This window comes from Bidens hawaiensis, unplaced genomic scaffold (assembly GCF_021521415.1).
Source record: "Bidens hawaiensis isolate Kalapana, Puna unplaced genomic scaffold, B.hawaiensis_p1.1 tig00001961_1, whole genome shotgun sequence".
NCBI lineage: Eukaryota > Viridiplantae > Streptophyta > Magnoliopsida > Asterales > Asteraceae > Bidens > Bidens hawaiensis.
This window is the reverse complement of record NW_027491109.1, coordinates 297,981-315,255: the sequence shown is the minus strand read 5'-3', so window position 1 is coordinate 315,255 and position 17,275 is coordinate 297,981. Positions and strand designations below refer to the sequence as shown.

The window sequence follows — 17,275 nt, the reverse complement described above, 5'->3', positions numbered from 1 at the left end:
ATACACAAACTACAAACTTGCGACCAAATCTAAATACCAAATCAAACCAAATCATCCAAAGTCGTCGTGCCACTTTCTTTAGTACCTACCTACATTAAGAAGTGTGAATCACACAATCGGGGGCGGCGGGGCAATATGCAGATATGAAATTGAAACTGGGTGTAGGTTTTTAATATATATATATATATATATATATATATTATTTATATTTATATTTATATATATTATATCGGGGCGGGTCGGGGCGGGGGTACCCGAACCCGAACCCGAACCCGAAACAATCCCCGAAACAATCTCCGAAACCCGACCCGAAACCGAAAAAACAAAACCCGACCCGACCCGAAATAAGCCGGTTTTCGGGTTTCCCCGTCGGATTCGGGGATTTTTGCCATCCCTAGAAGTAACACAACATAAATGGGTCTAAAATGCAAATCTAAATAATGCAGGGGCAAAATCTGTAGTTTATTCCCCACAATTTAAACAACTTTTTAAACATGCCAACTATTACACCAACCTTATAAAATCCCATAAACACATACAACACCTCTTCTTCTTCTTCTCGGTTACGGTGTTAAAAATTTGGACTATGAAGGCACCCATAAAATGGACTAAATGGACGGTATTAGCGGCAGCGATATGGATACAAGCGTTTACGGGTACAAATTTCGACTTCCCTTCTTATTCAACCCAACTGAAATCTGTCCTGCAGATATCTCAAGTGGAGCTAAACTACTTATCAATGGCTTCGGATTTTGGTAAGCTGTTCGGATGGTGTTCGGGTGTCATGTTAATGCATTTTCCAGTAAGCGTCATCGTTTGCATGGCTGCTTTCCTTGGTTTATTCGGTTATGGGCTTCAATGGCTTCTTATTCAGAGACTCGTCTCGTTGCCTTACATCATGGTTAGTTAAACGATTTCAATATCTATTATGCGATCGCCTCCATATACATTCTCACCATTTCTTTCTATCCGTCTTATTAAATACGAGTATCTCTTTTTAATAATGAAATATTTTTCAAGAAGATACTAATTATACTAATAAAACACATTTATTTTTCCACCTATAAGATGCACATATAGATTTAAGAATTTTATGTGTTGATATTTTCCATAAACCCGTGTAGTATACGGATTCTAAGCTGGTATGTTAATGTAATAATTTGGAGAAGATGGAGGATTTTGACTTTTATTACTTTTGACTCTTGCTAAAGAAAGTCAAAATGCAGTTTAGTTTGGTGTCCTATTAAGTTGTTGGGTGCATATTAAAGTAGTTATGTAACTTGCTTGGTAAAGCAAGCAAACTTGTTTGGTGGTTTGGTGACCAGTAGGTGAATGAAGATATTAATAAAAATAATTATAACCTTTTTATTCAACAAAATAAAAATAAAAAAGTGTAAACAAACTGATTTCCAATATAATAATATTAACAAAAAAATTTATACTTGACAGGCATTCATTCTATGTTTATCAGCTGGCTGCAGCATCACCTGGTTCAACACTGTTTGTTATGTTTTATGCATCAAAAACTTTCCTAATAACTCGCCACTCGCATTATCCCTAAGCATTAGTTTCAACGGTCTAACCGCAGCCTTGTACAATCTCATCGCCACTAAAATAAGCTCACTGTCACACGATAATATTGACAGCAAGTCTTACCTTATTCTAAACGCGTTTGTCCCGTTCATCGCATCCGTTGCTGCATTATTCCCAATCTTCCAAACCTCTAGAAGTAACAACCTTCAAACGGATGACACAAGGAACAAAGATGATGCACATACATTCATGTTTTTGTACATACTAGCCGGTTTCACGGGTCTTTATCTTTTTATTTTAGACGCACCGTCACAAAATATGCTTATTGTCGCGATGTTGCTGGTGGTGTTTCCGTTAGTGTTGCCAAAGATCGTTTATAGCCTCAAGCGCGTGCACAATTTGGCCGAAACAAAAAATTATACCGAGTTTTATGAAGAGAGTTCAACTTCTGGTTTGAAGAAGTGTGATTTTGGTGTTTTTGATAAGATGATAAAGAAATATCAGTTAATGGTTCTCGGTGAAGAACATACTGTTCGGGTGCTTGTGACCCGAATCGATTTCTGGCTTTACTACGTTGGGTATTTTTGTACGGGTACTATCGGGCTCGTTTACAGTAATAATCTTGGACAAATTTGTCAATCACTTGGGTATGGTTTGGATACCGAAGCGATTGTTACAATTTATTCGACATGCTCGTTTTTTGGTCGGCTTATATCAGCTGTCCCCGACTTGGTTACCCGTTTCTACCCGACCCATACGGGTACTAGTAAGTCTAAAGTCATATTTTTAGTACTGGTCTAAACGGGTCGAAATTGCCACGTTTAATATTATTCAGTTTCTAACTTTATGCAGAAAGGTATACTACTAGAACCGGATGGCTAGCTCTGTCACTCGTTCCAATGCCCGTTGCGTTTCTTGTGTTATTTTTCTCGGGTAGTAAGAGCAGTCTGAGTTTAGCAACCGGGTTGATCGGTGTCTGCTCGGGATTCGTGTTTTCTGCAGGCGTATCAATCACTTCCGAGCTGTTTGGTTCGAAAAGCGCGGGTATTAATCATAACATTCTGATAACCAACATTCCATTGGGGTCATTGTTGTATGGTGGTGTTGGTGGTGTTATTTATGACCACCATATCAAAGGGTCAAAAGAGGTGGTTTTTGTAGGCGGGTCAAGGGTGTGTATGGGTCGAGAATGCTATAACGAGACGTTCGAGTGGTGGGGTTGCGTTTCTTTGTTCGGTTTAGGTTCGGGTTTTCTTCTTTTTGTGAGAACTAAAATGGCATATCAAGATTATTTTCAGAGAAAAAACTTGCTCTTGGATGACACAACTTGTACTGTTTAATGTTTGTTAAGGCATATTTTTCACATATTTTATAAATAGTTAAAAAAAAGTACAAAATACAAACTTTTATTAGTTTGAATTTGATTATAAAGTGTTTAAATATAAGATAAAAAAAACTGAACACTAAATGACACTAATCCACTATACTCCAAAAATGCCTTTTTTGTATCTAAATATAATAAAATTGACTTTAAAATAAGAATATCAAAATGATGTCACATTCTGCCTGGAGTATTTTCCATATCTTTTTGAAATGCCAGCATCAGATAATATGTCCCATAACTGCAAGTAACATATATATTGCTGTTAAGTTAACAACACTATATTATACTAAACAAACAAACAAACAAACAAACAGATAAATAAACCGACCGTTAACTATTATAAAAACTATAGCATTGTTTACCTGCAACTTTCCATTAGAACCAGCAACAGCCAGCAAAAAAGGACAGTCTTCCGAGAACGATAAGGAAAACACAGCTCCCTGACAAATCAAATCAAAACAAATATAATGTTATAAACAGGAGTGGTCTTGTTAAATCCAATGTAACAGATAAAATTATCACAAACTATGTTTTCTTTACATAGAAGTCAGGACACGTACCGCATTGAGATTTCGTGAGGCGACACACGAAGGTTGGTTATTTGACAAGTCCCATAGTTTGACCTGTTATTTGATAAATATTATTACTTCATGACATGAGAGATAATTAGTTTAATATGAAACCAAATACTAACTTACCATTTTGTCTTCAGAACCAGTTGCAAGAAGCTGGAAAGAGAGAATATAATGTTAACTGTAATTACATAAAAGTATATAAAACTTAAAAACCAAAGACTTACATTTGGCACCAGGGGATTATAAAAAATAGCACACACGTTTCTATCATGCGCATGGAGAGTGAATTTAGGCTTTAATTCCGTCGGTGAATTAGACGTCGCGGTTCTGATGTCGAAACCAACAACGGTTCCATTCTCGAGACTCACCTGGAAACAAAAACAGGTCAAATAAAAAAAATTTAAAAAAAAAAACAAAAAACATGACGAGTTTTCTAACCACAAACAAGTGTTGGTCGTGTGGGTCCCATGCCAAGCTTTCCACATCAGCGTCAACAGACCACTTAAACCCGGAGTGTGAAGGAACCCTTCCATCCCTCTGCAATGTAACAATAATATTATCAACCAAGAAAGATTTATAAACTATAGTTACATATTTATATTTGACTACTGAGACGAGTTGCAGCCGATCAAAGCATTTTATGAGCTAAAATACGAATATTGTTTATAGCAAAACATCTTACCATGACTACTGTATGATCAAAGGATCCACTGAGAAGAACTTCATGCTCGTTATGATTCCATGCAACTGCTTGAACCTGAATGAAAATCAAATTTACATGTAATTTATGCAAAATCATGTTTGGTCATTTTATCAGTTAATTCATAAAATAATCAGAGTTTGCCAAAGACTTAAAAACGTCTTATAAAATTGCCTTATCGGTATGGTGCTCCATGGTAAGCTTGCATTTGCCAGTCGTCACGTCCCAAATCTTCACCAATTTATCAGCACCACCGCTCGCAAGAATATTCCTGATTCACCAATGTGACAAAATGGCATCATCATACAGAAAAAAAATAAAGATTAATATTTAATTTTAAAATTCGATAACATACCTAAAGCCCTTATTCCAAGCTAGAGCAACTACAGGACCGGTGTGACTATCTTCTTTAAACTTGATGGATTCCTACAATAAGTTTACAAATATAAGAGTAATATGTTTTTCAACATGAAAATAAAATACTTAGTGAATTAATTAAAATACCTTAACTTTCTTTCCTTTCTTCACTATCTTCTTCTCAGCAAAGCCACCTAATGTGAGTGCCGGTCTGGTTTCATCAATCTGAAAAATTGTCGACAAAAACCAACGTATTAGAATAATATTTTGATATATTGATTAAAAACCTACAAATGATAACAAAAATCAAAATCTCCATACAATATCAAGGTCCCATATTTCAATTCCCGGGTCCATCGATCCCACTGCCATGAAATTCCCTGCAGGCATACAATGTTAAAACATAAATAAGATATATACCAAAGGAGTAAAACAGAAATAAATGATCATAAAACATTTAAAAACATAATTACCCTTTTCTCCGCCTCTAATCGGGCAATCAAGCCAAGCAGTGCAAAGAAGAAAACCACCGACTTGAATTTGACGTTGAATATACGAGTTAAAATCACCGTCTGGATCCTCTATTATATGAACCTGTTTAAACACTCAGATTAGCACATCAAAATATAAAAAAATGATTATTGTATTAGAATCACGTACATATAATTCACCGATATCATTCTTATTATGTGCACAGACTACAACAGCATCTTCGGATGTGATGATCATGTTTTCAGCCTCTTCAGAGTCCTCATCCTACAGAAATGGGATTGAAAATAATAAGATTGCAAATTTAACCACACAAATATAAAAAGTGCAGACAGAAGACTGGTTAGGAATTGTTTAACTTACATTTGCATCTTTAAAATAAGGGTCTAATGCATTGCTGGGATAGTACGTGTCCCCGATCCCCGCACCAAATATGTCGACTGCTGATGGCCGGCCACAAATAAAAAAAATGCAAGGGGAATTACAATGGTTAACATACAGAACATGTTGCAGTAACTAAGGATCGTCATCATCGTACTCAGTATATCCCACCAATAGCAATGCTATGGTAGGGTCTGAGGAGGGTAAGATGTAGACAACCTTACCTCTATCCCATAGGGATAGAGAGGCTGCTTCCGGTGAGACCCCCGGCTCGATAGTAGTTTTGAATCAAGCCTTGGACATAAGACACATAACACTCAATCATCGGGACACCGGCTGATTGGTGCATGTGCCCTTGTCTTTCGGCTATCAACGCCACCACATGATGCCTGATTAACCTTCCGCCACTTTTAACGTTATTTTCACGTGATTAGTAAAATAACGTTATTTGCAGTAACTAAGGATGTTAAGTATTATTCAACCTACTTTATACAGAATGAATACGACACGAAAAATAATCAAGTTAATCCATTTGAAAAATGGGTTGTGTTCAGGCTGACTTGCTTAATTAAGCAGGCTGCGCATTTCATTTAACATATTAAAAGAGAATATAAGAAACAAGTGAAATACCATCATCCTCATTATCATAATCATCCATGTTTAGTTCACGTAGACCGTCTGCAATGTCAGGGAAGCTGGATCCACCAAGTGCATTAGCTGCACCCAACGCTTGCTCGATTTCCGCAGACTGTTTGGATGCATCAACATTCATATCTTCATCACCTTCTTCGCTTTCAACATCTACACTGCAAACATCAAATACAAGTAATTACACACAGGTCAAAAACATTCCTTAGTAAAAGTCACTTAACATTATTTTGCACATAGAAAACCAACATACTTACTAACTATTATCATAAAAGTCACTTAACATGTTAAATTTGAAAAAATAGCTAAATAATATATATTATGTCATATATATAAGTTATAATTAAAAAATATATAATATAGTTAAAATTTTATTTTAAAACGGTTATATATAAAACCACGAGAAACCAATTTAAATAGTACGTGCATCAGGCCAATAAGATTTAACCAGTGTAAATAAACCTCAATTTAATAAATAAATAATTAAAAAAACAGAAAGTGTATTGGCTTTTTACGTGCAAACAATGTTAAAGAAGTTTTACGAGAACTAGAAAATATGTTGGTTTTTTATGGTATTAACATACTCGTTATAATCCGAGATGGTTAGGTTCTTCATGTCCTCGAATTCAGGAGGATCAGCTACAACAAGGATAGGTTTGGAAGCCCCTTTTGGAACCCATGATAATGCTGAGATCATCCTTCTAAAAACACACCATATATATATTTAAGACATACAAACAAAGTACTATAACATGTTGTTCAGTATATATATGAATAATAATAATAATAATAATACATGAATGAATGAATGCAATATTCAAAGGCCATACGTTTAACTCTTACCCCGTCGATTGCCCGTAAAGGTTTTGTGGTTAGGCGAGGGTTAAGTGTATCATCAGACATACTTAATATATAATGTCGTATTTATTTACTTATAACAAATATATTGATGTTAATTAATTAAATAGATTTATTTTCGTCTCTTTTAGATATAAATAAATAAATACCCTTTCTCTTGTTTTTTTTCCCTATAAATATAAATACGCATACAGCATCTCCATCTCCAGACTCGCAACGATACGATTAAAAAGTTTATATTTCTTTCATAACACCAAACCTTCACAAAATCTATTAATATTAAAATTATATACTACATATATATATAGACAAATGATAATGATGATGAGTGTCGGATCCAAGTTAACTACTAGACTAGCATCCATTACTATCTGTAGTTGGCGATTTGTGAGGGGCGATGAGGGAGATTTGTGAGGGGAACACCCCCCCCCCCCTCCCGGGAGACAACATGGACGATAAGGGGGGCGATTACTATTCTTCGTCGTTTTTTGTTTTTATTATTATTATATTGTGTGGTATATATATATACCATTACATCAAAACGCCTCATTTTATACATAGCCCCCTCACTACACATAGCTTTATGGATCCTTTATTTGACTAATGACATATTTGTGCATGATGACCGATTCGGATGTACCATTTGGGCTTAGGCACCGGCCCTGACTCATGTCACTAGCCCAAATGTAGCTCATACCTTTTCCTATATAAAGAAGGTCGAGCATTCTTTCGTAACACTATTTACAAAAAACACACATGATGTATTACTCATTACACACGCTTCTTTCTCATGGGACAAGATACTACACCCGCTCTCCCTCTCTTCTCTCTTTCATATACAAATAAGCATACTAATTATATACATGTTTCTTACACAATATGATCACCATACTAATGTTGACCATCGGATGGTGGTTCAGAGACAGGACCAGTCTCTAACCCCTTCTAACATGTTTCTTTCTTGTTGTAGCTAGATAACAACCTGGAAGGTCAAGACCCGGCTCGCACGAGACCAGAGCCTGAACTCGACTACCTCTGTAGGCTCTGTTTCAAGTTTCAACATATAAAATACTTTAATTCATTATCGTACAAAGTGGCACACGTATTCTAAATCTTTGATTTCATGGCGATGGTATATTTGTAATTATAGACCACAACTTTTGACGTTTTTTTTTTAATTCCTCCACTTTAACCTTTTACATGGCATTAGAAAAAATTACACTATAAAGAGCATTGCATTCTCTTTAATTCGACTACCTTATTGCTACACTCTTTTTTAATCCACTTTAAGGCCACCCGTAGCGGGACACCATTTAGGCGCAAAAAGCCCCCATAGCACCGGGAATACCGCCCCCTGGGGCGCTATGGGCTTCAAAATCTCTCCCAGCGCTTTATATAAAACGCCCCAAAATTTTAAGAGTGAAACCATTATTCATGAGAACCAATGGAATTAAAGGAGGGGGTGCTTCCCCCTCCATCCACTACATTCGGTCTAACAATAAACACTTGCATTTTGCGTATAAGATGCTTGATGATGTTCATACGTAATTATTTTATTTGTGTGAGAGAGAGAAAAAGCGAGGGGCCCACCAAGCTTTTCTGCTTCCATTTTGCAAATACAAACTTTATTTCTAGACCTCTTGCCCGTTGCCTTTCACCTAGCTTCGGACCCCGGACAACGTACCCCATTAGTTTTGAGGACTGATATAGGATCTTTTCTTCGGGACGTGTCAACCCCAAGGTAGACCAGTGATACGTTAGTAATCCAAATTGCAATTAGAAAAAACTATTACTATATTTTAAATTAGATAAATATTGTATTTATCACACGTTCTCAACAGTCAATAGTCTGTATAAACTTGTCACAATAGACAGCACAGATTTCAAATACACTCATGGATTTCAAAAAGTATGACATATAGGTCCAACCAAGTTTTCGAATTTTCAAAACCACCCCCAACTTTAAGTAACTGTGAATGTTCTTATCATTAATCAATGTATGTATACATATGAAAAGACTCCATAGTGAACAATATCATTAATCACTATGCACAATTGCAAATAGGGCTTGCAGACCTTAATTTTACCAGTAAAAGTAATAATAAACCGCGAGAACTAGCATACGCCATTAACTAGATTAAACAAGTAGAAGATCAATGAATTTGGCATTCTCATTGAAGCATGACACCAAAGTCTACCAAAACAACAAGTAACAAAACCACTAAAACCCTACACCAACCAAGAAACCAAAAGTACCAAACTTTCTAAACCGAAAAAACAAAAACCAGACCACACAAACCTCCTCAATCCTTCTTTTCAACTGCAGCCTTCTTCTTAGACGTCACCTGCGAATACAAGAAAGTCCCCAAAATCGCAATAGCCGACCCGAGTGCATTCAAAGGCCTAACCGGATTCCTAAACACAATCACGCTAGACACGATCACAACCACCCGCTTCATCGTATTCCCAACCGAAAACGTCAACGGGCTAATATCGTCAAGCGCCTGATACGACGACTGATTGTAAAGATGATAAAACACCCCCGATACCAACACCCATAGATAAAAAGTAGACGGCGTCCCAACACTCGCAATCGCCTTATGATATCCAGCAACCCATTGACACCCTTCAACAAAAATCGCAACCGGAAACAGGTAAAAGAACGAGAGAATCGTAATCCACCCGTATAAGTTCAACCCGTTAACCTGCTTAAAGTTTTGCAAACTCTTTTTCGAGTAAATGTTTCGCAACACGAACCCGACATTACTGATCATAGCACCCCATAACCCGGCAACATTGAACGAAACCTCGGTTACAGCGGCTAAAGAACAACCCATAACAATTGGTAAAATCGATAACCAGACCGACAAAGGGTAAGTATCACCTAAAGCCGACGAAAAGATAACCGAAAAAACCGGCTCTGCAGACTTAATAACATGAGTAAAAGAAACAGCAACTTTAGAGAATGAAACACAGGCAGAAATGTGACCAATTGTGTGAAACAGTGCAGGGCCTAAGAGAGCAATAATAAAAGATTTATCAATCTTAGGGCAAGGTTGAATCTTGGTAGCCCAAAGAACCAACATCCAAACAGAGCCAACAAGTAACTGAAATGAAGCAAGAAGCCATGGATATGGGAACACATTCAAAGCTTTCTTGTTATAAATATTAAACACAATATTCTGAAAGTACCAAAAACCAAAGACAATGGCCAGCTGAAGAGTCTTGTTATTATTATTAGGGTTTTTTTCAATTTCAGCATCTGGGTTTGAATCTTGAGCTGATTTAACGATCTGGGCAGCTTTGTTTCGTCCAAGATTGGAAAACCCAGATGGGGATTGAAGAAAGATTGAAGCTTGATGGATCTTGGAAACTGGGTGTGTGTTGGGTTTGGTAAAGTTGAAGACTTTGAGCTTGGACTGGTGAGAAATTGAGGTTCTTGATGCAAGATTAGGGTTGGTGTTAAGTGGGTATTTGTTGATTGATTTGGGAAGAGTAATAGATAATGAAGGAAGAAGATTCAACATCATTGTTATTATTACTCTGCAAGTGATTGATAATAGCGAAGATTGATGATGAAACAAGATTTGGGAGGAAACCCTATATATTATATTAATAATCAAGTCAAGTGTGGTTGGTGGTGATATAGCGGTCTGAAAGAAGAGATTTAATATAGTTTAGTGAAGTTGGGCACATGTTTAGGGAGATTAGGGGAAAAAAGGTTGATGCTTGATGGTGATTGATTTGGGCCATGTAAAGATTTTTAGTGGTTTGGGCCATGGAATATTATAGCATATACTTCATTTATGACTCGCTTGGATTTGTCATTTGATAGATGAAGTGGGGTCGTAAACGTGTTAAGTTGAGCTTGACTAGTTAAACTTATACAGAGTATGTATTTGTAAAGTTTAAGCTTGGCTCGTGAGTAGTTTTTTAAGTTTGGGTTTGGACTCGGTGAATTTACTAAATATTGATTAATCATTATATATTTATAATTATATATATATATATATTCAATTATTATTTTATATATAACATTATAACGTAATATATATTAGTTAATAATTAAATTGTTGTTATATTTATATATTATAAAAATTTTATAAATGACAGACTCGTTTAGCTTAATTGTATTATAAAAAGTTTAAAAATTATATATATTAAAAAAGGTATTAAAAAAAGGCTTTTAGCTTAATGGTATTATGGTGTTAAAAAAAGTTTTCCATTCAAGAGGTGAGTGTAAAAATCTCTTTATAGCAAATTAATCGTGTGTATTTATAGGTGCCTAAGTTTGTCATTTATAATGATAACAATAATACTTTTTGCAAAGTGGAATTAAAAGATATCTTAAATTGTTTTATAAACTAAGATAAAAAAATAAAAATAAAAACAAAAACTGTTAATTTAAAAAAATAATAAATTAATCATTTATATTATAGAATAAAAAATAACCATAAATAAAAAGGTTAAGACGTAAAAAAACAGTTAAGTAATGATTAATTAGTTGATCATTTATTTATTTTTTACATTCTGAACCTAAAGTTATTCTAATAATTATTATCTTTAATCTTTTATTTTTAATTAAATAATATATTTTATATTTTTATCATTATATTTTTTCTTTCCTTCACTAAAACCCACTTTCAAAAATATTTAAAATTAATATTGTGAAACAATAAATTTTCATATATACACAAAAATCACTTTATTATTCTTTCTTTCACTCATAACACCCTAAATCACTTCCTATATTATAAAATTCGCCTCACAAAATATGAAGGTTGTGATGTGAATGCTAGATGTTTAGAGTTCCCCTTTCCAAAAACTCGGAATGAGGAGCTCATTTTAATTAACTGTCATTTGAATCAATAATGGGTCACTGATTCATCCAAGTATCTACATTTCAACACAAGAAGAAACTCATCATATGTGAGAAAACCCTCTAGTCCAACCTAGATACCATTTTTTTGTCACATGTTGGATTTGAACGCAAGACCTATCAATTATTTAAAATTTAAACGAAGTCTTTCAATGTCTTGCCTCAACCACTTGAACTTAAGATCATTAGTTGATGGACTCATTCACTTTATATGTTTTAAGTTTTTTCTTTCTATTATTTATTAAGGTAAATTAAGTTGTATCTATAAAACCTATATTTTTATAAAGTTTGTAGAATAAAAATAAACAAACTTATTAAACTTTAAGAAAAAAATAAGTATGATAATTAATGAAAATAATATGTAAGTTACACAAATTAGATAAATGGGCTAAAGATGTGTTGGGGTCGAAGTGTCGAACAATTCAACTCACCAACCATACACTCATGACTCATCAACTTGTTAATGTTTACTTAAGAAAAAACTTTATAAAATAATAATCAAATATTCTCAATTAATATTTCAGAATTTGAATTTTTTTCATCAATTATGGAATATTTAAAGGTATTTTTAAATACTATTAAAGCAATACAATGTGGACACATGGCCTTCTTCTAGGCTGTCCACATGTGCAATCCAGCATGTTTTCATTCTCATGTGCTATAATATTCTGCCATGTGTCATCAAACCTTTTTTTAATAAATCAAAAATTAGTTGCGTGGACTAGGATTCAAACATGGGCTTTGAGGAGATGAAAGTCTTAATACATAGCACACAAACGATCCAACTAAGCTATCTTGATGTTTTTAAGAATGAAAAATATATCCTATATATTAAAAAAAAACACATTGTATTGGAAGTGGACAATGGAAATGAACTCAAATATGGAAATAAATCATATGTATATTTGAGTTAATAATTCATAATTTTTCACCCTAAACATATTTTTCTCTCTTTCTCTATTAGCCGGATCTCTTTTCACCCTCTAATATATTCCGGCTACTCTAGATCTAGATTTGTATTAATAGTTTTCCGGTAAGTTTATATTTTATAATAAACTTCCGATTGTTGATATATGTATTCCCGGCAAAATTATATTTTCTTCCGGTTATTGTTTCCTCTAACCTTTTTATCTTTATTTTCATTGTCAACTGATTTTATTAAAATCAGTTTAGGTTGTAAATCAAAAACGGTGATGAAGCTAATATGTGGACGTATTTACGTTTTTCCGGTAACTTTTTCCGGTTATGTATTATAGCTATAACAATGGTTGTTTTATACTTATTTGAAGTTTTATATTTTTCTTTCATCTCAAATATTCCGACTAATCTAGATCTAGATTTGTATTAATCGTTTTCCGGTAAGTTTATATTTTATAAAAAATTTCCGATTGTTGATATATATATTTTCGGCAACATTATATTTTCTTCCGGTTATTGTTTCCTCTAACATTTTTATCTTTATTTTCATTGTTAATTGATTTTATTAAAATCAGTTTAGGTTGTAAATCAAAAACGGCGATGAAGCTAATATGAGGACGTATTTACGTTTTTTCAGTAAGTTTTCCGTTAAGTTTTTCCGGTTATTTGTTATGCCTATAACAATGGTTGTTTTATATTTATTTGAAGTTTTATATTTTTCTTTACTGTTTTTTTTGTTTTACATGTTGTTCTTCTAGGTTCTAAATAAAAAATCACCTTCATCCATGGAAAATATCATTATTTCGTTTTTCCGATAAGACACATTTAAATTATCCGGTTATAAATTATAATTATAATCTTCCATAATATCAATGTTATAACAAAAATATGTTATCTTTCAAATTGGCCCAACTTTTTATTGTTTGTTTTTCTAGTTCTAAAATTATGTCTAATTTATGTTATTTTTCCGTCCAATTTTTTATTTTTTTCTTTACTAAATATTAAGAATCATCAATTCCGTCCATTTTTTTATATTTTTCGGTCAGTTTTGTTTCAGTACTGTTTAATGTTTTGTTGGGTTATGATCTTTAATTTTTAATTTAATATTCCTAAAATATTAATTATAAAATTACTAATTTTTTAGTAACATTTAGTAAATTATAAATATACTAAACTTACTAAATTAAATTATAATATTGATCTTTAAGATACATATTAAATTATAATATTCATCTTTCAAATAAAAATTAGAGAAATATGCATTTTGCCTCCCTGGTTTAAATCGTCGTGCGATGGGTTAACCACTGAAAAAGATTTTGCGAATGTTCTGCCACTGTGTTTTTTCGGCGGGTCAGTCTGTGCACTGCCGTCAGTTGACTGAACAAAAAACCGCTGAAATGACCATTTTGCCCTTGAGCCTATAATTAATCCTAAAACTAAATATCCATATTTCTTGTAAAGGGTGGGGTTCGAACCCCCGACCCCCAGTTTGATAACACAAAACACCAACCAGTTGAACCAAATTAACATTTAATAAATCTATATAATATGTAATATATATTCACCATTTGAATTGAAACTTTAATTATGTAATATACTAATAATTATGTAATATATATTCTGTATATATATTATATATATATATATTCATCGCTTTTTAAACGTTTTTTTAAAAACCATTTTTTTGTAAAAAATGTAACGACTCGTTTTTTAGTAAACTTTTCGTCCGAAAACGACGAAACGGGCCGTTTTTTTAGTAAACTTTTCGTTCGAAAACGACGAAACGGCTCGTTTTTTAGTAAACTTTTCGTCCGAAAACGACGAAACGGGCTCGTTTTTTAGTAAACTTTTCGTCCGAAAACGACGAAACGGGCCGTTTTTTAGTAAACTTTTCGTCCGAAAACAACGAAACGGCTCGTTTTTTCGTAAACTTTTCGTCCGAAAACGACGAAACAGGCCGTTTTTTAGTAAACTTTTCGTCCAAAAACGACGAAACAGACCGTTTTTTAGTAAACTTTTCGTCCAAAAACAACGAAAGGGCCGTTTTTTAGTAAACTTTTCGTCCGAAAATGACGAAACGGGCCGTTTTTTAGTAAAATTTTCGTCCGAAAACGACGAAACGGCTCGTTTATTAGTAAACTTATCGTCCGAAAACGACGAAACGGGGCGTTTTTTAGTAAACTTTTCGTCCGAAAACGACGAACGGGCCGTTTTTTAGTAAACTTTTCGTCCGAAAACGACGAAAAGGGCCGTTTTTTAGTAAACTTTTCGTCTGAAAACGATGAAGGCTCGTTTTTTAGTAAACTTATCGTCCGAAAACGACGAAACGGGCCGGTTTTTAGTAAAATTTTCGTCCGAAAACGACGAAACGGCTCGTTTTTTTAGTAAACTTTTCGTCCGAAAACGACGAAACGGCTCGTTTTTTAGTAAACTTTTCGTCCGAAAACGACGAAACAGGCCGTTTTTTATTGTAATTTTAGCTCAAAAACGACGAAAGGGGTCGTTTTGTAGTAATCTATACGCCCGAAAACAACGAACCGACTCGTTTTTTATTTAAACCCAAACCCGAGCCCGAACACACAATGAACACAACCATTCTTTTATATATATCACACAATACATAAACACGTAAACACATAAACACAAACACAATACATAAACACATATATCAAAACACCCGAATTATAATCTTAGGGATTTTACGCGCCGACCCCGACCCCCGAACACTAAGGTAGCATCCGGAGACGCGGCCCAAGATTCCATGTACGGTGGAAGTTAATTTGTTTATGGCCGGCTAAGTTAACCAAAAACCAACCCCTAATCTCTCCGATCCGGGGCTCTATGCGGATATTAATATCAATCGGGACTCCTAATAGAGCCTGATTGAAGTTCACATTGATTATTAGAACCAACTTGACGGAGCCGGAGACGGGGAGCGGGAGCCGGAGACGGTGGGAGCCGGTGCGATGGTGGCAGCCGGAGACATGGTGGAGGGGGCTACGGGTTCAGGTCTTGGATGAAGATGGAGGATGAAGTGTTTTGTTGATGAAGATGGAAGATGGAGACGGTGGTGGTGGGTATATATATGTGAAGAAGGAGTGTTGAGAAAGGAGATGTTGATATGGGTAAGGAAGAGAGATGAAAGGAAAAGAAGAGGAAGTAGGGAGTAAACTTACGGGGGAAGCAGGGAAGAAAAAAATACCCGATGGTCGGACTGCCATTTTTAGCGTCAACCTGGTTTTCCAAGCTTTTAAAAATAATAATAAACAGAATGGCACATTTTTATCGACAAATTTTCATTTGTAAAAAGACCAAAACACCCTCCATCTCAACAGTCTTTAACGAAAATTGTAACACCGCGTCTTTTACCCTATTTAATTTAAGCCTAAATATACTAACTTAGAAAGTATAGGGACCAAAATTGTAAATTCTAAAAATGTTGTCCCATCGCGGTACGCGACGGGGTAACACTCAACCCATCGCGTAGTGCGACGGGCTTGGTGAGTCACCGGACACGTGTCCAACACCGTGTCAACACGTGGCGCAATGTGACCGGCCACGTGTTACCACCGCATAAGGCGACGTATAATTGCGGCGTCGCGGTACGCGACAAGTCCCAAAGAACCGGTCGCGTACCGCGACGGGGTCCAATCTTGGCTATAAAGGAGGGGGGTGACGTGCATGAGCTCCATTCATCCCAAAATACACCTCTCTTTACACACACATAGCATTGGAAAACATGCCCCATTTCCGTAACAAGCCGACGTGTTGTTTTCTCGTAGTTCGTGCAAGAAATGAAGTTATAATCAAGTAGCAATCACTTAAGCGAGTAGATCAAGATCCTGCCTTTTTCTAATTATCAATCTAAGCATCCGAATTAAGGTAGGAGTTATGTTTAAGTTATTTGAATTATAGCTTAGACTGTCAATCGAGACTATGACCTTTCTTGATCGTATTTTACAAATCATTCACAATCATGTTTTCATAAACGTTACTTCATGATGAAGTAATGTTAAACATAAGAGATATTTTGACGGGCATGTAGTAACTGGAAGGGGGATATCATTAGTATTAAGTTTATTGCCTAAGGAAAAGTAATTCGCATAAATCCCAATCAACCGAGGGACCCGTTTACTTACCTGGAGGAACTTACCAACGTGATAGAACCTATTAGGCCAAAACATGTTATATCAAACGTCACATAAAACAAGTGTTTTCATTCACAATCAAAGATAAACGATTTTAAGGTTAAGCTTACAATCATAGCTTAACATTATTCAAAACATTCATAGAAACCTATTTATGTATAGGTTAAGTATCATTCACAATCAATCAATCAATCAGTCAAGGTTTTCAACACCGAATGTACAGGTGAATACGTTCAAACCTTTTATAACGTGAATACATTACCCTTTTCAATCAGTCAAAACATATTTATACTTGATAAGATGAACGGGTGTTTGTCTTAACGAGTCTATCAATGTCTACATGAGATAATGAAATCTCTAAAACGTTATAATACAAAGTAGAGAATAATATCAACTCAGACCGAA

The 17,275-nt window shown here is 34.7% G+C and overlaps 2 protein-coding genes and 1 pseudogene across 2 annotated transcripts; 1 reads left to right on the top strand and 2 right to left on the bottom strand.

Annotated features, from left to right (window-relative positions):
• Nucleotides 1–409: 409 nt before the first annotated feature.
• On the top strand, nucleotides 410–2,901 carry LOC143602674 (protein NUCLEAR FUSION DEFECTIVE 4-like). Its single transcript, XM_077079710.1, has 3 exons — nucleotides 410–901; nucleotides 1,450–2,299; nucleotides 2,386–2,901. Exons 1-3 carry the CDS (start codon nucleotides 587–589, stop codon nucleotides 2,871–2,873), a joined length of 1,653 nt encoding a protein of 550 aa, XP_076935825.1. The 5' UTR covers nucleotides 410–586; the 3' UTR covers nucleotides 2,874–2,901.
• A 176-nt stretch (nucleotides 2,902–3,077) lies between these two features.
• On the bottom strand, nucleotides 3,078–6,764 carry LOC143604307 (uncharacterized). Its single transcript, XM_077080830.1, has 16 exons — nucleotides 6,652–6,764; nucleotides 6,050–6,225; nucleotides 5,402–5,481; nucleotides 5,210–5,305; nucleotides 5,023–5,143; nucleotides 4,871–4,929; nucleotides 4,697–4,774; nucleotides 4,548–4,618; nucleotides 4,367–4,463; nucleotides 4,175–4,249; nucleotides 3,931–4,029; nucleotides 3,717–3,860; nucleotides 3,616–3,645; nucleotides 3,478–3,540; nucleotides 3,280–3,357; nucleotides 3,078–3,155 (listed from the first exon to the last, which is right to left on the bottom strand). The coding sequence occupies exons 1-16, from the start codon at nucleotides 6,762–6,764 to the stop codon at nucleotides 3,078–3,080; spliced, it is 1,458 nt and encodes a 485-aa protein (XP_076936945.1).
• Nucleotides 6,765–9,204: 2,440 nt separating this feature from the next.
• On the bottom strand, nucleotides 9,205–10,701 carry LOC143603474 (xylulose 5-phosphate/phosphate translocator, chloroplastic pseudogene; annotated as a pseudogene).
• Between the last annotated feature and the right edge of the window lie 6,574 nt (nucleotides 10,702–17,275).